Source organism: Parasteatoda tepidariorum, chromosome 2 (assembly GCF_982258835.1).
Source record: "Parasteatoda tepidariorum strain Cologne lab strain chromosome 2, Ptep-v5.0, whole genome shotgun sequence".
Taxonomy (NCBI): Eukaryota; Metazoa; Arthropoda; class Arachnida; order Araneae; family Theridiidae; genus Parasteatoda; species Parasteatoda tepidariorum.
In genome coordinates this window covers 10215694-10238402 of record NC_141756.1, presented here as the reverse complement: position 1 = coordinate 10238402, position 22709 = coordinate 10215694, and the positions used below count along the sequence as shown (strand labels likewise).

The 22709-nt window shown below is 34.5% G+C and overlaps 1 protein-coding gene across 1 annotated transcript; it reads right to left on the bottom strand.

Moving 5' to 3' along the window:
- Window positions 1–939: 939 nt before the first annotated feature.
- LOC107456402 (lumican) lies at window positions 940–22498 on the bottom strand. The gene is made up of 6 exons (XM_016074259.5): window positions 22116–22498; window positions 16883–17052; window positions 13587–13747; window positions 7922–8036; window positions 4988–5136; window positions 940–1151 (listed from the first exon to the last, which is right to left on the bottom strand). The coding sequence occupies exons 1-6, from the start codon at window positions 22311–22313 to the stop codon at window positions 1006–1008; spliced, it is 939 nt and encodes a 312-aa protein (XP_015929745.3). The 5' UTR covers window positions 22314–22498; the 3' UTR covers window positions 940–1005.
- Between the last annotated feature and the right edge of the window lie 211 nt (window positions 22499–22709).

Genomic DNA, 22709 nt, shown 5'->3' with positions numbered 1-22709 from the left:
CTTTTAATTTAATGTTTTAGGCATATCTAGAGCTTTTGTGACCCCACCGACCCACCGTTAATAAATATTTTTCGAATACTTGTTAATAATGAAACCCAAAAAGTATATATACATTAGAAATCGCAAATTAATATGTAAACTTGGAGGAAAAACTAATGTTATCAAAATTTGTCAAATCACTAGTGAGGAAGCAAGTTCAAAACACTCCAAAAACAGTTAGGTTTTCTGAGGAAACTTCTTTCTCAGAAAATCAAAACCTGATTTTTGAAAAACAGGTTTTGATGCTTTCAGTCTTGACTTCCTTCCTGAATTGAATATTGATCTGCTGCCTTTAATGTGTATACTTTTTTTACCACATTTTTAACTAGGATTCTTAAAATATTTGAATACAATCATCACGGAGCAACACACTATATGTACACATAAATTGATGTATTGCCTTTTCTTGTGTAGTAAAGTTTTCCAATGTAATAACAGGACACATGAGTCATGATTTTGTTTTATTTTCATAAAAAATATTGAAAATTTTTTATTATTCTTCTATAGATTTAACCGAAGTATATTGTATGGGAAATTTGTGTAAAAAATTATTACTTAATGTATATGCTTATTAATATTGAAATCAAAGCCCTATGGGACAAATTGAAGTGTCGTTAATAATTTATTGGGCCGGGATTGCCTGGTTGGCAGGGTGATGTACTCGTGTTCCTAAGAACAGGAGCTGGTGTACGTTAACTGTGTCAGGTCACGAAGTCCTCCATGTTCCCATAACAAATTATATCTCTTTGGGTAATGAATTAGAGATTGATCGTTCTCTTTTTCAAGTCAAAATTATGAATAGGCCTGCCCTGTAAACAGATGTGGCAGGAGTCAAATTCTTGGCTATAGATGGCGCCACTAACAAACAAGAACAATCGCATCCCTTGCCATAAAAGCCTCTGACAACAACAACATTAATAATTTATTAAACTTGTTACATTCTACAAAATCTTATTTGATATAACTTCAATCATAATTCATTAATTTATCTGGATCGAGCTCTGCTAATTGTGATCCATGCAGATCTGCTGGTTTAAAACACGATCCTTTTAGAACAACTGGCTTGTTGATGATGAGCCATTTCAGTTTATGATCACAGTATAAAGGATTACCTAAAACAAACAACAAAAATTATGAGATAAAGAATCCTGAATTGTGATTTTTAAAATGGATATTATTTTCTTCAACTAAAATTTTTTTTATATATACAGAGTATTCTGTAGTAACTGTACTGTTACATATTTTCAGAATTTCGCACCAGCCAAAAAACGTCATCGAATTCTGACGATTTACTATTATGGTCGGTCAAAATGAAAGAGGGGTTTAAGTCTTCAAAAATCAGCTTGAGGCTTGAAAAGCAGTTACTAATGAAAGGCAAGCCATAATCGACTCGTTACTTGTTTATTATTATTATTCCTTTTTTACGTCGAACAGTTCCTCAAAATATTACAACGTTCTCGTTCTTATTTATCTCTGTCTTAATTAATCTTTTTCTCTAATAGACCTCATTAATGATTTTTCTTCCTTTTTTCATTTTTTTTTCGCTTAAAGATTAGCTAGGTATACTTAATGCACATAGTTTTATTTATGTTTTATAAAAGTTCATAAAATATATATTACGGGTGCTCATTTCGAAATATCATACGTAACTACGATAAATTTATGGAACGAATGACACTCATTATAGTTATAAATAATAATACTTTATCATTTTATTGTCTCAAATTCTACATTATAGTATGTTTTTTCTAGCATTAGAAAAATCATTAAAATGTTATTTAAACTAAAATATTTAGTTATAAGGAGGTGCGTAAATGATACTGATTGAATATGATACTAAGTGAGTAATGATACTGATATTTATTTCACTGCATAATTCATCTTCCTGCGCCTCTTTTTCTTCTGAAAATACCTTAAACCGAATGTCTTAATGCATATTGACAAAACACCGTCTTCTTAGTTCTACTGGAGTTTTACAAAAGTTTTAGTTATTTAACCTTAACGCCGTATTTAACAACGAGGGTTGCTATTTATATTTCTGGCCTTGGCAACAGTAAGTGTTGCTAGGCGACCGCAGACGATTTTAATCGAAAGTTTGATATTTTCAAACATAAATTCAGCAGACGATTTACCATTATAGCTTCATTTGTGTTGTTGACAGTAAATTGAAAAGTTCTTCTCTTTCAAAAAATGGAATTGAATCGTGAACATTTTCGTGCCATTATTTTTCATAACTTTCGACGTGGATTGTCAAGACAAGAGTGCTTCGATGAACTTAATTCTTTATTCAGTGATAAAGTGCCATTCTACGGCACTGTAAAAAAATTGGTATAACGAATTTAATCGTGGTCGATGTTTGATCCAGGATTAATCCCGTGCAGGTCGTCCAAAATCCGTTGTTGTGCCAGAAAAGATCGATGCTGTGTGTGAACTGATAAAGCAAGATCGTCATGTGACATACCGTGAGATAGAGGCATGTTTGGACATTAGTATGACTACAATCAATAAAATATTGCAAGAACATTTGAGCGTAAAAAAAATTTGTTCGCGTTGGATCCCGCATAATCTGACAAACGCTCAAAAAAAGGCTCGTGTCGATTGGTGCAAGGAAATGTTGGGAAAATACGTTCAAGGTACATCAAAGGCTGTGTATAACATCTACACAGGTGACGAATCATGGATCTATGCATATGAGCCGGAAACAAAACAGCAATCAACTGTATGGGTCTTCCAAGACGAGGCAAAACCAACAAAAGTTGTTCGAGGAAGAAGCACATCGAAACAAATGATTGCCTGTTTCTTTGGCATTAACGGTCATGTGGCAACAGTGGCGTTAGAGCAACGCAGGACGGTCAATTCTGAATGGTGCAAACAAATGGTCGTGTGACCATTTGTTTGCCAGAAGTCATCGGAGAAATTCGAAAAAAGCAGAAGAACAGGCGAATCATTCTTCATCATGTCAATGCGAGCTCTCACACATCGACTCAAACAAAGGCATTTCTGACGGAGCGAAAGATCGAACTGATGGGTCATCCGCCGTACAGCCCTGATTTGGCACCCAATGACTTCTTATTCCCACACATCAAAAATAAATTACATGGACAACGATTTTCGACCCCCGAAGAAGCGGTTGATGCATTCAAAACGCATGTTTTGGAGTTACCTCAATCGGACTGGAAAAAGTGCTTTGAAAATTGGTTCAAACGCATGCAAGAGTGTATTGATCATCATGGAGAATATTTTGAAAAACAATAAAACCAATTTCGATCCTACATGTTTGTTTTTTCATTCTTAGGCCAGAAATATAAATAGCAACCCTCGTATAAGCTGCCTGACTTATTACATAATTTACGCACCTTGTATGAATGATTTCATAACCAACGTTGAGCAACCGATCCAGTTCTGAGTTTACGACTATCAGTCTTGTCATTTTGAACCCAATCCAGAAGAGAAGGAAACTCCTGACTCGAGTATTAGGAGAAATTTGTCTTCGCGGAGGACTTTTTTGATGGAACTAACCCGCTTTTGCTTTACATAGAGAGAAAAACCACGAAAATCTTCCACGGTTAGCCTGATGGCAAGGGGATCCTAACCCATGATACGTCTACCACGGAGGATATTTCACGTCAGCACTGTGGTCATTGTGAGCCAAGTGCGGAATTTATATCGACCAGCCATCGCTGGGATTCGAACCTGGTTCACCTTATTAGAAGGCGAATGCTCTATTCTCTGAGCCACCTTGGCTCTGTATGGACCGTCTAAAGCTAAGCACAGGTGGAGCTTGGGGTTAATATTTGTCGTAAGACTTCTGGGCTACAACTTTCGATTTATTTTTACTTGAAAAAGTGCACCAACCAATATTAATGTAATTATGAGTGTTTACGGTATAGCGTGTTCTATCATTTTAACTTTAGCTCAATCCATTTAAATGTGTCAGGAAACGAATTTGAACATGCTCCACAAGTATGCTACGAAAAAAAATATTAAATGAATCTTGGAATTTCGTACACCAGCTTTCTTTGATTGATTTTCCGGATTTCAGTTGCGTTCTTGTATTTTCATCGCACTATTTTTACTTTATTTTACCGCGTTTAACTTATCCCAACCTGTATATTTCTTGTTTTCATATTTGACAAAAACTATAAAAAATACATAATTGGGGTTGTCGTTGCAGAACACCCTGTGTATATTATATTGTTATTCAGCATAAATTTTAAATTGAATGCATGATTTCGATCAACATTGAAAAGAAAAAGTAACATCATTTACGGACGACCCCATATTTGAAGAAGGCAAACCACAAGAGATAAAGCGGATTTGGCATAAGCCTTCTATAGAACTCTAGATTAGCGGTCGCCAACAAGCATATAAAATTGGTATTTAGATATCAAACATTATCAATCAATCTGGCGATTATGTTACTGTGTAAAAGAATAAAATTTACGTGATATGTTAACTCCATTGTAAACTCCCATCCTTTTTCGATGGTTTTTTTCTGAATTTTTTTTTTTTTAACAAATTTACACATATTAGTTAAAATCCTGATATTTTTAATGCGATAATATGACACGCAAATATCGAATCGCGCCTTTCAGTAATCACTTTTTTAAAAACTCGATTCGTGATGAAAAAGAGATATAAATTAAAACTAATTTTAATATCTTTTTTTTTTAAATAACTTACAGTAAAATTTTAAAAAAATGAAGATTTAAATAAAGAAAACTGATTTATATCAAATAAATCGATATTTTTTCTAATAGAATATATTAAAGCAACAACCCTAGTGTTGGGCGAACACTTATATAATAAAGGGCAACCATTTTTTTTTATGACTGATAGTCAGTGGTTACTATACGCAATTCTAGAGCTATTACTTGTCTAAAGCTCTAGCTTTATGTTAGGAAAACTTATGGTGAAGAATTAGTTAGAGTAAAATGTACGTCCTTACCGTCTAGAATAAAATATTGTAACTTTGGAAATCGTGTTACAAACATGAAGGGAGGCAGAGTTGAGATGCTGTTTCCTCGTAGACCAACTGTTTGCAGATTAGGCATGTCAGTAAAGAGATCGTCAGGAAGTGTTCTCAACATGTTCTCGCTGTAAAACAAAAATTAACGAATTAACTCTGAGTAGTTTTATTCATACAGATACTGCAGGAAAGTTTAAGCAGTTATAGTTACATAATAATGCCTGGCCTGAGATTAATTGTTTATGTTATGATTTTTGGATAAAAGTTGCTAAGTTTAATTTTAGCGTTCGTTTGTTTTTTAAGTAAATCCATAGAAACTAAAATAAAATTATCACAGAACCTTTATTCATTTGAAAATAACAATAAGCTAGTTAATTAAGAATAAGACTTTTTTTTTATACGATTGAAATAACAACACTGTACAACAAGTTCAAATGTTTTTTTCTGTCCTTTAAATAAAAACCTGATTCCATATAAACATAAATTGCTAGATTCGTGTATCAAAACCGAAATGGCGCACCACGGGCCGATATTGTAGGAGAAAAGTTCTCAAGCTAAAATTGAATTTTCTTATATCTCGCTTCCAATGTGTTTAGAGCAGGGATGGGTAAACTTTTTTGGTAGAAGGCAAAAAATCGGGGGGGGGGGGAATAGTTTGATGGACAAAGTAAAAACTTCAACAACAAAACGATGTACAAGTTTTAATATAAATATTTAATGAGATGAATGAAAGTGCGATTACATTTTTAGAAGTTCTTTATATTGTACGTACTTATTTTAAGGAGCGAGGGTAAATACTTGTCTGTTAGTCTAATTCTGAAATGATTTTTTCTAAGGTTCCTAGTTGAAAACACTTGTTCACTTATAAAGGATGAAGCAAGCATAGCAAGCAAACATCACAAACTTGGAGCATACATACATTGTTTAACAACTCCCAATCTTCGAGAGATTTATTATTTTTCACAATATTGCATGCTGCAATGTAACTTGCACGCGTAGCTGCTTCTTGGACACTGTTTATCTTCGTGAAAAAATTTGGTCGTCCTGATAATTCTTTAAGAAGACTTTCTGCATTTTGTCTTCTTTCTCATTCATACATTGCTTCGTAGTTGGCATTCTTGTGCTTGGCTGTAAAATGTCGCTTAATGTTGTATTATTTAAAAACTGCTACAGCTTCAACGCAGATATGACATACTGGTTTATCTTTCACAACTGTAAAAAAAAATATTTCTAAGTCCATTCCTCATTGAAAGCACGGCACTCCGAATCAACTTAGCGTTTTTAGTAGCTATTTTGGCCATTTGTAAAAACAAGCACTAGCTATTTTATACATTTAATAATTTCACCATTATTTACAATAACGTCATACAATCTTTCCATACGCAATAAATAAAGATAGAACTCGAGGCGGCAGAAAAATCTGCTCGTTGGAGCTTAAAATATGCAGACTGCCACGCATGAAATACAATTCACATATATTAGATTCCGTATGTTTGCTCCTCGAGAAAGACAAACGCTCTTTGTCGCCAATCTACGGCTATTCTATAAAGAACTTCTTCAACATTTTACCAATTGAAGCTGTTTGTTCTATCAATTTATGTTTTGTAGAACACAAATAGAGAAAGTAAAAAGGTCATCAGTACTTTGTTAAAAAAGAAAGAACAAAAATAGCTTTAAACAAAGTAGACAAGAAAATGGATGTATATTGTTTATATTCGCCACAGATCAGCAAGTTAAAATTCTATCCGCTGACAGGATAAAACCTTCCTGCTGGCCACAGTTGGCCCGTGGGCCGTAGTTTGACATCCCTGGTCTAGAGCCTCGAAACTTCAGGAAGGTATATATTAGGCTTTTGTAGCCAACGATGCCGCAAAGATCACTAATATGATCGCCAAATGAGCGATGCTCCTATTGTTAATGAGAGAACTCTTCCATTGTTATTAAACTGTTATTGTGAAAGACGGCAAGTTAAAATTTGGATTTTTGGGAAACTGGTGTGTAATAAACGAAATTTAATTACAGATTCGTTATTGTCAGTCAAAAATTTTTAAGAGACGCGCATGAAAAATCATTTGTATAGTGTAATTTATTTTAAAAAAAGTATTCTGATGTTTTGAGTTCCAAGTTGACGAAAACATTTTAAAAGTCTCGTGAAATATGTAAAATGTGCATTAAATTGTCAGAAAAGCATCCTGCAAATCAAGCCATTGGTAATTTGCACAAGTATCGTTAATCTAATTTCAATGGGTACAATTCACTATTAATATCGCAAAAAACTTTTACGGTATAATAACTGAAATTAAAGTCGTTACGATTCATCATTTTCTTTTAAAATTATACCGTCTCTGGTCACCAACAGTTGAGAGATGAAATTCGAGAATTAGCATTTCTTAACACAATAAAGACCCCCTATCTTCATTGGGTTATAATAATGAATCAAAACTTAGTAAATTAAGGTGAACGCATAGGTCTTACGAACGTAGTCCTATGGGTAGTTACGCAAGAGTGTGAAATCTCTCTTCGCCATACGACGGGAGAAACTTTTCGTCGCAAATTCTTTTTTGCCTCCGTAACTAATTTGTAATTTGAAGTACAGAAGAAGTGGGTTCTAACAAACCTAGAGTAAGCCATAAATTTTCAAACATTGAAAATAGTTTTTTAAAATGTCACAATGAAAATAAATTATGAGAAGATAAATTAGTATCACACAATGGAGAAGTTCTCTTCTATTAATTTGTTCGCACTTTGATATCTCAAAATTTATTTTTTAGCAATTGAAACTTCATGGATTGCTCTAGGATTGCCTGAAATCACTTTTTTTCGCCTTTTAAATTAGTAATGGATGTAAAAGAGAATGTGCGATGAAATATTTCTCCCGTGGTATGACGGCCTTTTAAGAACGTAAGCACTTACTTAAAATATAACACTCGTCCTTTAAATGGCACGGGAAACATGTTCCTGCGGAGCTCTTGCAATTCACAATGATCAACAGCAACTTTGTCCAAATATGGGAAATTTGCCAGAACACCTAAAATAATGCTCATTTGAATAATATAAAAATGTTGAATATACAAAAACTTTGCTACGTATTTGTTTTTCAAGGTCCTATTGGTCGAGAATTTCAAATGATCGGGAAAATCTGATGAAACTTTTGGGAATAGCTCCTAGTTTAAGGAGCATTTTCAATTCAGTTAAAACTTGTTAAGTGAGGATAAAAATACGATGTAGAATATACACTGGTGTGCAAAACTTAAACAACAAGTGCGTTTTTTGTCATAACTCTACAAAAAATCATCCGATTGACATGAAATTTGAATATGATGTACATTATTTTGTACTTAAACGATGGTAAAAGAATAATGGAGCAGAAATGAATATAAAGCTTAAAGTAGGGTATGGAACAAAAAAAGCTTTATTTGACATATAGTGGCGTTACACATGATTGCCTGAAGAAGCGTAAGTACAACTGACAGATGTTCCCTAGTATGGGATACTGTAATGTACTGTAATTGTTGCTTGGCATCGTCTCTCCATGCTAAGCACCAGATTATCCAGGAGTTCTTGGGGTAAACGTCTCCATTCCTCCTTTAACGCATCTTTCAGCTGATGGGTGTTACCAGGAGGATACTGTCGTGTCGCAAGACTTCTCTCTAATGCATCCCACACAAGCTCTATGGGATTTAGATCTGGAGAGTAAGCTGGTCAATCCATTCGTGTGATATCTTCACTTTGCAGTAGTTCTTGAACATTAGCAGTACGGTGTGGCCGGGCATTGTCATCCATAAAAATGAAGTCTGGTCCAATGGCCCCTCGGAACAGACGCACATGGGGTAGGATTACCTCATTGCAGTAGCGGTCTCCAGTTACAGAACCTCGGTCGAAGATCTGAAGCTCAGTCCGCCCGTTCAACATAATGCCACCCCAGACGACAACTCCAGGATCACCGTAACGATCTCTTTCCGCGATGTTATTCGGATGAAATCGAGCTCCAACCTCTCTCCAGATCAACTGACTTTGAGAATCGCTTGTAGCACTATAACGACTCTCATCTGTGAAGAGGACGCGACTCCATTGATGAGGTGTCCAGGTTTCGTGTTCTCTGCACCACTCTAAACGGTGCTGCCGATGGCTAACTTTTAAAGGTATACAGCGTTCAGGACGTCTAGCAAATAAGCCACCTTTGTGGAGGCGTCTGGCCACTGTAAATCTTGATACTTGTCGTCCTGTGGCTGTGAACAGTTGCTGAGATATGGCGCTCGCTGACTGAAAACGGTTTCTTTTCGCCTGGAGGACAATGTAACGGTCATCTCTTGGTGTTGTTTTCCTTGGACGGCCACCACCAACCTTCCGAACAGCTGTACCAGTAGTTTTAAAGGCATTCCAAGCACGAGAAACAACACTTTCGTTGATCCCAAACTCTTCGGCGACACTGGTCACACTACGCCCCTCCCCAAGCTTCCCAATCATTCTTCCTAAAGTAAAGTCGTCTAAATGATTTCTTGAAGACATGTTTCACAAAACAAATCACTTGCACTTGCAGCGAATGTCTTTAACTACGGTGCTCTTCATCCTTTTATCACAGCTTTGACCTGCGCGCGCCGACCCACAAGGTTTACGTACACTTACATCACCTACGACGTTTTATTTCTAAAATTTGCATACAAATAATCTTTCTATTGAATTACGTGCATATTATACTGCAATTTCATGGCTATCTTATACTTTGTTGGGGAGCTGTGGCCGAAAAACCACTTGTTGCTTAAGTTTTGTACAGCAGTGTATATATATATAAAACCGCCTTTGAGCAGCCGATCCAATTTTGGGTTTACGACGACTAATGTTCAATTACGTAGCCTTGTAATTTTATTTTGAACCTAATTCAGAACACAGGAGAACTCCTGGAGATCAAATATTGAGAGCAATTTTGCCTTTGTGGAGGACTTCTTGATGGAAGTAACCAGCATTTGCGTTACATAGAGAGGAAAACCGCCAATGGTTAGCCTGAAAGCAGGAGAACTCTAACCCATAATCCGTCTACCACTGACGATATTTTACGTCAGCACTGTGGTCGGTGCAAGCCGGATGCGGAATTTGTATTCGTATTCTTTTTCATAGATGGCGCCACTGAAAAACAAGAAACGCACTCTCTGCCTTAAAAATTCGCTTGATTTCTCAAGCAGGCCTGCTAATATTGGCAAGTAGTATAAGTAACAACAACAACGAAAACCAGTTAAATCCTAACACAATTAGAATTCTATCTTTTATCTTCTTCTACGATTGCTATTGCAAATATGGTTGCCACTTACAGAGTAAACTCTTCTTAAAAATGAACTATAAGGAGTTTGAAAAATCTTTTTTAGAAAAGATTAACACCAGCAAAAGAGAGAATAAGAAAGAGAAAGAATAAAACTCCCCGTGGTCGCATATATAAGCATATGTAATCAGAGTCAAATCAATTATCGTATAGGCACTTATACTAATGGCATTTTGCAACACAGTCTACTTCTAGGTGTGTTATTTAAACAATTGAATTCTACTTTCGGCATCGTAATAAACTGAATTAAACTTCTCTCTTAGGGAATGGTGCTTTTTAAATTTCTTTACCTTTGTCAACCACTACTTATGTAGTTATCCATAAAACTGACAATTATTTGATCGCCATTAAAAGACAAACACCACAGACATAAATTATTTTATTTAAACCTTGTTCGGGTAATATTGTCTTGATTGAACTTTTATTATTGTTTTGAAAGAGATAGCTTGTAATAATCGATATTATCTTCGTATTTACTTTTATTGTGTGGGACATAACAGCAGCAGAAGAAGAAAAGCAAAAAAAAAATATAGGCCAATCATGGTCTAAAGATGAATAATCTTATCTAGTTAAAAATTGGTGTCACATTTGAATTTATTTGACATGCAGTTGAATTCATTAATTGTTATCTTGTTATCATTGCTTTTCAAAAGAGTAATACCTTGATCTTTTAATTCCTGAAAACAAAAAGTGAAAAAATTCGTAATAAGCGATTAAAATAATTGAATTTCATCTCTTAAATAAACAACATTTCTTCTTAAATGCTTTAATTTTTTTTTTCAAATTTCAAAAACGTAAAAAAATTTAGACTAAAAATAAATATCATGCTTTGCTCTTATCATCCGTTCTTATCCTAGTTCTTTGAATCAGAAATTCGCTTAATTAATTAGGGTGGATGTCTATATTTATCTTAATCACTTTTTGAGACCTAATTCTTTTCCATATCATTCTTAATAATCAAGTTAATAGATGAGATATCCCACGATAATAACTTTTTCTGTTATCAATAAATTCATTTTAATTAAAATTCCTTCTGATTTTTTTTAAAATCAAATTGTTTCTTATTTCTCGGAGGTTTAAAGTATTGCTAGGTGTTTGTTACTAAATATAGATATTTATACAATTAAACTTGAAATACACTTTCTTTTATAATTCAAATAGTGATACTTTTCAATTGATTCCTTCAAAAAATTGACGTAAATTGATATCGATATTAGACGAAAAATTTCCTACTCTAAACCGATATTAAATTATATTAATTTCATAAGACTTCTTAAAAAGATATCGATGTAAAATGAAAAGCCCTTTGTTCTTTATATCCTTTTTTTATCATAATTATTTATAAAGTTTTTCGTACTTATTTTGGCACTTCGTTAAGATTTAAAAAGCATGAGTATACAATTTTGTGCTACATTGTATTGTGTGCTACATATCAAAAAACAGCGTAAATAAAGCACAAATGATGACACGAAAATGAACAACGGTGCTATAAGCAAGAATCTTCCTAGGTCAGTGTTTCCCAAAGTGTGGTACGCGTACCCCCAGGGGTACGGGAACAGTTTAACCGGGGTACGCGTTCTGTTGCAACAAACGAAAATTTCAAAATTTTTTACTTAAAAACAAAGCTAGCCATGAAAATTTACGATGACGTACTTTTCTATTGGCTATTTTTTGCAGAGTTAACAGTTAATAATTAGTGGTGTCAACAACCAGTTGTGATTTTTAACTTTGGTGCAATTTTTTAATAGTAAAAATAAAGATATTTTTTAAAAAAATATATTCATTTTTTAGGAGTGGTACACAGCGTTACGAAAAATTTAGAGAGGGTACACAGAAGTCATAAGTTTGGGAAACACTGTCCTAGGTGACGAAACCGAAAATAATAAAATAAAACACGAGACAAACAGATAGTCTTTATGCATGAATGTACGTTATAATTTATGACGACGTCTGTGATTGTTTCAACTACTTTGCTTTTCTCTATGTACACGTCTATCATATTCGACTTGTCTTACAATCTGAAAAATTGGTAAAAAAGGAAGAAAAAAATCGCATGCCAAACAAGGTTACATGAAAAAATATTTTAAATGTGATGATTTGAGCTATGGTGGCTCAGGGGATAGAGCTCTCGAATCCCAAAGAGGTGACCCGGGTTCGAATTCCAGCAATGACTGGTCGATACGAATTCCGCACCCGGCTTGCACCGACCGCAATGATGTTGTAAAATATCCTCAGTGGTAGATGGTGCACGTGTTAGAGTCCCTTTACCGTTAGGCTAAATGTTGGTGGTTTTCCTCTGAATGTAATCTGGTAAGTTCCAACAAAGAGTCCTCCACGAAGGTAAATTTCTCATAATACTTGATCCAAGAGTTACCTTGTCTTCTGGATTGGGTTCGAAAGTACAAGGCTATGGAGTTGAATATTGGTAGTAGTAAACTCAAAATTGGGTCGGCTGTTCAACGACGGCAATAAAATTACGAAATAAAATTATAAAATGGGATAATTTGATCCAACTAATTAATTCCTTTTCACTGAAACTAAGTACATATGAGTCCTTATATTACTTGCAACACCACGAATGATAAAATATTCAGTTGTAAATTGGTGCAATGCATAATCATCTAGTGAAAGATAGGGATACCCTATCTTTCTAGTGAAAGATAAGGTATCCACACAAGCTGTAAATTGACAGCTTGTGAATATCCACACAAAACACAAATCTGTAAATTTCTAAATTTACCCTATCTTTCTAGTGAAAAGATAAGGTAAATACTTTAGAAATTTACAGCTTTGTGTCTTTTCCCAGAATTCGAAATTTTACGAAAATCGTGAAAAATTTCCAGCCAAAGATCTGAGCCATGATCGTACAGATTGAGCTTTTATGTATCAACGTATTCTTGGAAAACACTCATGCTAAGCTGTTGATTATAGCTCGTTGTAAATCAACGAAAATCGAAGAATTTTATCGAAATTTCTCTGTAGCCTAACAACGGAAAAGAATTTGATGAAGCTTCCCTAAACAATAGATTTTTTGAGAAAATCTCCTCAAAGCAATAAAATCTTGCAAAATATAATTCCTTAGACAGCGAATTCTTAGACAAAAATTTCCCCTATAGAGTTTTTGACACAATGTAAATGAAACATTATTAAGTGTTTTATAGGTAGTTAAAAGCTCTCCAAACTTCTGATAATTTGGCAAACAAATGAAATCAAAGGATTTTGTTAATAATAATGATTCGATTTCAAATAATAGAATGTACTTACCTGGTTTGATGTCAGTTGTTTTGGTCTCATAAAAAGAGAGTTGTTGCAAAGTTTTTGGAACATATGTGGCAAAATCGTCTCCAATGATATCAATCTGGTTTGAGTAGACGTTTAATATTCGAAGATTAGTCATCGGCGTCAGATGCTCCCAAAGTATTCCTCTTTGTTACAAATGAATAAAAAAGAAAATACATGAAAAATCTATATTTCACAGATAAAACTGATAGCTCAAAAAGTTATCGATATGCTTAGATTTAACATGGCAGTATCTTAAAGCAGTTCAAATCTCTGACATATACTATCAAGCCAATTCTGATATCAAGCTATAGAAATTTCCGCGATAGTCAAACGCATTAAATCATTAAAGGATTCTATGCTATTTAATTCTGACGGTAATTTACTAACATAAATTTCTTGTTGCTTACTCCTTTCCGCATTATGTTATTGCAATATTCTACATGTTTTTTTTTTTTTTGTGGAATACAGTATCTTTAAAATTGAACTGACTGTACTGAAAGGCCCATAGCTTCGGTTCGGATCGGGATGAAACTTCAAATGCATGTTACGTAGATCATGCGGTCGAGGTTTCCGCCGAAAAAATAGTTCCATTTTTTTTCTATAGATGGCGCTGGGCTGCTAAAATCATTGGCAAAAATTAACAGCGTTTGTAATTTCTTGATTTAAACGGCGCATATAATATGACGTAAACATTTTATCACATTTCGAACATGTCGCTCAAGAAGAAGGACCGCGCATTGATTGTGAAACTCATTTGTCAGAATGAAAGCAGATGATGAGTGCAGCTGTTGACAACGCAGTCGTACGTTTTCAATATATTGTTGACCGATAATGTAGGCACATAGAACACATAGATATGTGAATAAATAAAATATTGTTTTATGTTTTAACTTTTATATTTTTTATTTCCTTTTTTATAGCACCAATAGTTGACAAAATTTCGAACAATGTTTTTTTCGACGGAAACTACGACAGCATTATCTACAAAACATGCCTCTGAAGTTTCAATCACATTCCTTCAGTAGAACTCAAGCTACGGGCCTCTGATTATTGCTAGTTTAATTTTAACCACCTTGTATTTCTCTCAATTTTTAGGAGTTCTGAAATGTAAATGATAGACAGGTTTCTAAATGATAATGATATCGTGGATAATAACATAAGTGATAACAATGGATTTCAATGATACTAATCTAATCATAATCAAAATGATCTAAATGGTAACAATAGCTAAGTGATAATGACTACTTCGGCTTGGGCCATAGTAGCAAAGAATATATCGAAAGAAGTCCAGCTCTTCGAATACATAACTAACGCGAAGAACTGTCCAGTTCTTTATGCCATACCAGAAAAACAACGTACAGGGGGAGCTGATATAGCAGAGTATTATACGTACTAAGATCCAGTACAAACGCATAAGAAGCAAAGTGACAGTAGGTACGTCACTGTGGACCGGTTGTTAGACAACTGGTCATGTATGGTTGAGTATACGCTGTCTTCCGCCAATCGTCATTTAATTCTGTCTTTCTATCTCAAAATATGTTAGGAGATTTAGTCTATATGGATGATATAAATGCGTTCGCAAATCGGAAAGAAATATCTTAATAACTAGCGCAGTATACTGCTCTTTTAGCGATAGAAATGGGCTACAGATGACGTAGAGCAGAACTCTCTACCTATGGCAAACATTTCACATGCTTTCACCATTAGCGTGTGGAGAGTAATGGAGGAAGAAAATACGTTAGTTTCTGTTTTGATTTTCAAATAGATTAAAATCTTTTAAGTTAGGAAACTATATGGAACTGAAAACCACGTTAAACATAGTTCTAAAAGAGAGCGTCATGGAAATTTTAAAAAATATTTTTAACAATTAAATACGAAAAATATTAAGAAAAGGAAAAATATCGTGGTACATTCCTATATAACTGAAAAAAGAAGGAGGGGGAAGGGCCAAATGCATGGAACCGATCTTCTCCCCAGATGGTGTATTGAGCGTTGCGATCGCCTATGTATGGTGTTTTCTACACTAGGGAACGCTGCAAGCTCCATACCACCTATACTTCCGGGTTACTGTTTCCGGTGTATTTTAAGGCCATTTGGCTCACAACGTGATCATTGTGTTTTGAGATTCTTGCAAACGTGGTATTTGATTACTTATTACTTGTGTTTACAATGCTAAAGGTGCTAACACTAACGTAAGATGGTGCACGGCTTGCAACAAGAGCTAACAGTAATAAACAAATGAAAAGAGGCCAAATCATGACTGCCAAAAAAGCGAGTTATTCAAAATCTAGCAACCACGTCACCTTACTTAACAATATATCTTTAAATAACTAAAACAAATGTTTCACTTCACACTCACCAGAATTACTTTATAACATTAATATCTTATGAAATACGGCTGATTTGAACTCAGAAATTATCTAATTTACTTCTTTTATTAAAAACAGAATTATCCGTTTGAAAATATCGCCTCGCAGAATAAGCTGTAGTAAGCAGTTTCAAACTTTCTAACCGGAACTAAAGCAGGTGTAGAGCTCGAGATTGTTATTGTTTACATTTGTATTGAAAACACCATCCATAGTGCAAAAATGCAGAACAAACCAACAATAAGTAAAAAAAGAACATTTTCCGTCTGTAGGGAAGAGACCTATAGTGATTGGGAGGAAAAGACGCCTCTACTTGTGGGAAGGAAGATGGTAATGGTGTGATATAATGATCCGATGGTAATGATCCAACCACTTTTAAATTTTATCGCTCATAAAGGGAAAACCCGTTTCAAAAACCTGTGCTGTAGCCCGAAATGTCGCTTTTTTCGTTATACGACCACACCAAGCCTTGGGGGGCCGGTATACATTATGTCTATCGAAGCTACCCTTCTTCCTCCATGTACATTCTTTAGTTGTAGATCACACACACAGATGGATGATATCACGATAGAGTAAGAATATTTATTATTTAGTCAGCCTGTTGACTTTTAACATGGCTGTTTATATCTGGTTATCTGGGCTTTAGAACAGATAAATAACCTAAATATTTTAAAAGTTATTAAGATTTTTTAAAAATCGCCAATTTGGCGACATTTTCCCACCATTTTCAAAATAAACGTAGACAGCGCTGGTATTAGATAGGCTAAACTTGACCTAACAGTCATGAGTAACAGTTGCAAACACACAGCAGTTATAAAAATATCATATTATTCACAAAAAAAGCATAATTTCAAATTACGACTGAGCCTTTGAAAAACAGTCTTAATAACAGTATGAATATTGCCTACTGACCTGAAAATGTATGTCTTTTCAATATGAATAGTTCTTAAACTTTCAGTTTCTTCCGGCGTTTCATCAAAAAGCTGAACAAATGTTGAATTATAAAACTCTAACTCGAGAACTTTGGTATTTTTAAACAGATTACTGGGTAGGTATTGCAAAACTGAATTCGCAAAGCGAACCTGTCAAAAAAAAAAAAAAAAAGAGAGAGAGAGAGAGAGACAAAAAATAGTATTAGGATTTGTTGGACACAAAGTGATTTTTATTTTACAATGTTTAATTTGCTAATTTTGTAAAATATTAACACTTTGTATGAATTATTGTAGAATGTTGATTAATATTCAATACTCTGTAAAAACTGTGGCTTATTATCTAACCGAATTTGTTGTTGAGCAACCCAAATAATTGTGAGGAGGGACACTTTATTTCTACTAGTTTACACCTATAATGGGGTAGGTAATTTATTTATTTCCCACTAGAGCTGCACAATGGGCTATTGGCGACGGTTTGGGAAACATCCCTGAAAATGATACGAAGACATACCATTGCAGTTTCGATCCTCTGCTGAGGGGATGGCTCCTCCGCTTTGGTAGCCGAACAATCTGCGTGCGAAGTCGAGCACTTTACGGTAGAACAGTTTAACGAGGACCGATACCGCTCACACTCTGCCCCAATGTAGGCTGATCAAAGTGGTCACCCACCTGCTTACTGACCGTAGTCAGTGATGCTTGATTACAGTGTTCCACTGGGAACCGTGTCTTAACCTATAATGGAAAATGCTTTTCACCAAACTCACGCTCATTCACAGCATTTTCCAAATGCACCAATTTTAGCATATTTGGGATATTGTCAGAGTAAGCTGTTTACAATCGAGTGCGAGATGGCGTTAGTTTGTTGTCATTTTTTGTTTGTGCTATGTGTGTACTTGAACAAAAGTTCACCGTCAAGAAATGGATGTCATGTGTTAAGAATAATTTTGACCAAGTTTTAAAATTTTATAAATTCTATCCGCCAGTACTGTTCAGCCAAGCGTTATTTGAATTCGTGTTAAGTGGACGCCATACCACGGGGGAAACTTTTCATTGCAAATTCTTTTTCACCTCCATAACTAATTTGAAATTGGAAGTATGGATATAGTGAGTTCAGACAAACCTAGAATAAGCCATGAAGTTTCAAATGCTAAAAAGAAATTTTTGAACTATCAAAATGAAAATAAATTATGAGATGATAACTTAGTATTACGCAATGGAAAAGTTATCTTCCAATAATTTGTTTCCATTTTGATTCTTTGAAAAAAAAATTCTTAACTTAAAGGCTTACTCAAGCTTTGCAGGTACTCACTTTTTCTTTTTTCTAAATTAGTAATGGAGGTGAAAGAGAATTTGAGATGAAAAGTTTCTCCCAAGATATGGCGTCCTCTTAACTATTATCTCTGTTCTGTGTAAGTTTGATTCTCCAACTAATTTTATTTTAAGAGTAATGTAGCACTCTCTAAATTAACTGCTCTTACTTTAAATTGTATCGCAAAAAAATAATTTTACCGACCTTTATGAGTATAAATTGTTATTGTAAGTTTTAGTAAAACTGAACACCAAAAACGGGGAATTCTATTTTACTCCAAAAGTAATTAAAAACAACCTACCCGAGTTTCATCGCACCCCTAACACCAAGAAATTACCTGTGGTATTTCACTTTACTACTTTTGGTATAAAATTGTTGCCATCATAGATACATTTTACTACTAAAGTTTTTCACATAGTAAGAATATTTTTTTAAGTTTCAAATGGAATGCACCAGGAATTCCCAACTGATAGAAAACGTCCACTGGTGGTAAGTGAAGAGCTCACCGGCTGCAAAATGCGGGTTTTTATAATTAAATTTTCCTACTCAGAGGGTTGTGCAGGATGTTCTATAACATAGAGGGAGATAAAATCACACTTGAAACCCTGCACTTGAGATTTAATGAGTAAAAATTGGTGGAAAAAATTGCCAATAGGTGACGCTGGATTGCTTAGTATTAAATGTCAGGAAGAAAATTTGGACACTTCATATTATGTGCTCCATGCAAGGGTAACTAAGAGGTTCCTTGATCTCACCTTTATGACTTCCGATTAGTAGGAGATAACTGGTTCTTTCTTTTCTTAACTACTTTACCATATCTAGACACCACTTTTATAACTATCGATAGCTGCAGCCGTTCAAAAGTTAAGAAGGTAGATATGAGTTTAACTAGTGTGCTAATAGTTTAGTGTAGTAAATGTGTATATACTGTTACTAACAAATACCGCAAGTGCAATTTTGTAATTTCATTTTTGTGCAAACAGAGAAAAAAGTTCTTCCTAATCCCCCCACGTACCGAGAGTATACGTAAGCAAGGGACCGGACGATTTTTCCCATTAAGCCTAATTTCATTTAAAAATTCATATAAAATTATTGCCCCAAATAAATGCACTACAATTTACATTTTATTGTTATTGATAGTACATGATGTTGTTGAAGTTCATTTACGTCGCACTAGAGCTGCACAATGGGCTATTGGCGACTGTCTGGGAAACATCCCCGAGAATGATCCGAAGACATGCCATCACAATTTTGATCCTCTGCAGAGGGGATGGCACCCCCGCTTCGGTAGCTCGACGACCTGCACGCGAAGTCGAGCACTTTACGGTAGAACAGTTTAACGAGGACCAATACCGCACACCCTCGGTCCCTACGCAGACTGATCCAAGTGGGTCACCCACCCGCACACTGACAGCACCAAGTGATGCTTGACTTCGGTGATCTGCTGGGAACCGTGTCTTAACGATCAGTCCACTATGGGATGATAGTGCATGAATATACTGTAATAAAATGTTCGCGATATTTAAAAAACAATTAGAAAACTGACCTAATATTCTAAATACTGTCTAGCAACTCTCAGACTGCAATCGGCAAGTTTACACCCTCATAAACAAGCAAACATTTCATCCTTCTTGTTATAAATGCATTTATTTTACTATGAGTAATCTTCCAATTCCATGTTTATTATATTAGACACTGGATACCACTGTTATCTATTATGTAATGCATAACTTTTAATAAAATTCAATTCGCTGCTCAACTACCCTCCATCTTATTCAGAGCTCATCAACCAATTATTACTTATCATGTTTATTTAAAAATAAACTCCTATTTTAAAAGGCAATCTGAACATTATACTGAGTTATTAATACCTCAACTTATTTTATTTTTATAGCAGTCGTTGAACAGCCGACCCAATCTTTGTTCAAATTCGTAGCCTTGTAATTTTGAACCCAATCCGGAAGAAAAGGGAACTCCTGTATCAAAAATTGGGAGAAAATTTGCCTTTGTAGAGGACTTTTTGATGTAGCTAACCCACATTTACGTTACATGGTAAGGATATGATGTTTGAGGAAAAATAACTAAAGCATCGCTTAAACATCTGCAACTCAAGTTCGATTTAAAGCAAAGCAAATATCTGACTCAAACAGAGGTGTATTCAACTCAAGTTGAGTTCAAAAAATTTAACTCTTTTTTGAGAAGGGAATTAACTTATTCATTTAAAGTGAGTCTAATAATAATGCAGAACGTTTTAATCAGTAGGCTCGATATTAATATTTAGATAAACTAATATCGAGAGTTTTTCTTAATTTTTATTCTTTCTTTGTCTTAAACTCTTGTGCTCACATGACGCGTGTGTAACGTCAGACTATCTTTCAATTCAGTATTCGAAGATATTTGAAAATTTAAAATTATTTGTTATTCGATTCGTTAGCTTGTAAAAATTAATGTCTTCATCTTAGCTAAGAATTAATTTATTTCTGTTTTTTTTTTTTTTTTTTTTAAGTATTTACTTATGAAATGGTTCTTAATTTAGTAACCAAAATAAAAAGTAAGCAAAAGCTCATTGTAATCAAAGGGTTCTTGAAGGTTAAAGCACCTCAATTTCGGCACCAACGGCCTGATAATGGCAATGCAATAATCATTGCGGACAAGCTGCCTTTACTTCCTGATACTAGCTGACTTTACTAGACAAACTGATACCTATAGATCTAAAAAAGGGATCGGGATCGAACCCCAGTTCGTCACAGCAGTTTATTGCCTTACTCACTAAGCAATCGTAGCTGATTTAGAAGAATAATTATTTATAAAATCGCTAAATCAGCGGTGGAACATAGTATATAGTGAAAATATTAGCAGCAAAATAATTTGTTTATTGAAATAAATTAATTACATATCTATTTGTGATTTGGTCAAATTAAGAATTTGATTTGGCAAATTACTAATATCCTCCTTCCCTAAAATATAAGTTTGCAGTGCCCTTCACAAAGGTAAACATTAATTATTTCTGCTACCTTATATTCGTTTAAGTATGTTTTTACAAACGTGGGCGCGTGGTCATTCATGTGCCCAATCCTCTCGAAAAAGCCGCACAAGCGCAGTTTTAACATATTTAAATGCCTCAGATCAAATGAAAATAATAACTTGGACCGTTGAACCCATGTCCAAGCGGGTCGCGAGTTCGATCCTTGCCGGCCGAAGACTTCCTGTGTAGTAAATCGCGACTGGTGCGCGTTAAATCTGTCGGGTCACAAAGTCCTCCATGTTTCTATATCAAATCATACCTCTGGGGGTACTGGATTAGAGATTAATACTTCTCTGGTTCAAGTCAAAATTGCGATCTGTGGATAAATAAATGGATGTATGAATAAGTCCGCCCTATAAACGAGCTATGATGTGTGTGTGGCGGAAGTCGTATTCTTAGCATTCATAGATGGCGCCACTGAAAAATAAAAAACGCATCCTCTGCCTTATATTTGCTTGGTTTCACCAAGCAAGCTTGCTGATATTGATGGCATTAGAAACAACAACAAAACAGTAATAATAATACTAATAATAAAAAATTCAGAATCGAAAGCCCATATTCGAATGAAACTCTCTGTGAGACACCGCCATGCAGTGTTGTCAAAAATGAAAATTAAATGTTCCTTGAAATTAAGTGCGTGTATTCATGGGCTGCCGGTGTTGGAAAAGCTCAACTCATATATGATGCAGTGGATCGTAAAAGGAAAATTGCTTCATTACATAAATGTGACCACGGTCTTGAACAGGTTAACTATATGCATTTTGAAATAAACGTAGGGTCAACAATCTTTAATAGTTAAATTATAATAATTGCTGGTAAATTGTATTAGTAAATTACATCATTCGTTGTAATTGGACAGATTTATTTAAAGGCTCCTACCTGATTATACGATATCCCTTTTGAGTTTAGGAAAACTCTTCGTAAAGCTTCTGTATCATCCACATTGTCACAGCCCAAATAAGGACGCGGATTAGGATTACAAAAACAAGGTTCCACGGGTAACTTAGGACAACCCGTATTAATTTGAGAGGTTGCCAGCGCAAACAAAGAGAGAATGTACAAAGATATTAACTTCATTTTTAAGAACTTAAACTTTTCCAAACATTTAATTACGGTGTTTTAAATTTTTGTTCTATTTCAACGTTGAAGACTATTTAAAAATTCTACACGCATTGGTAGATGAAGTTGCCGATGAGTCGATTAAATTAGGTACTCGAAATTTTGATCGTTTTTTATAACAGCAGATGTTCGCTTCTGATTTCTGTTTTAATTTTGTTTTCTTTATTATTTTGACTCAGATAAACAGATTCGAACGAATCTTGGGAAATTGAAGATAAGAAGCATAAGGCTTTAATAATGATGTAATGAAAATCATATAATAATAATTGATATAATGGAAATGATATAATGAAAAATTTATTAATTAGAAATATACTAATAAGAAATTAGAATGTATTTATTTAATGTATTTTC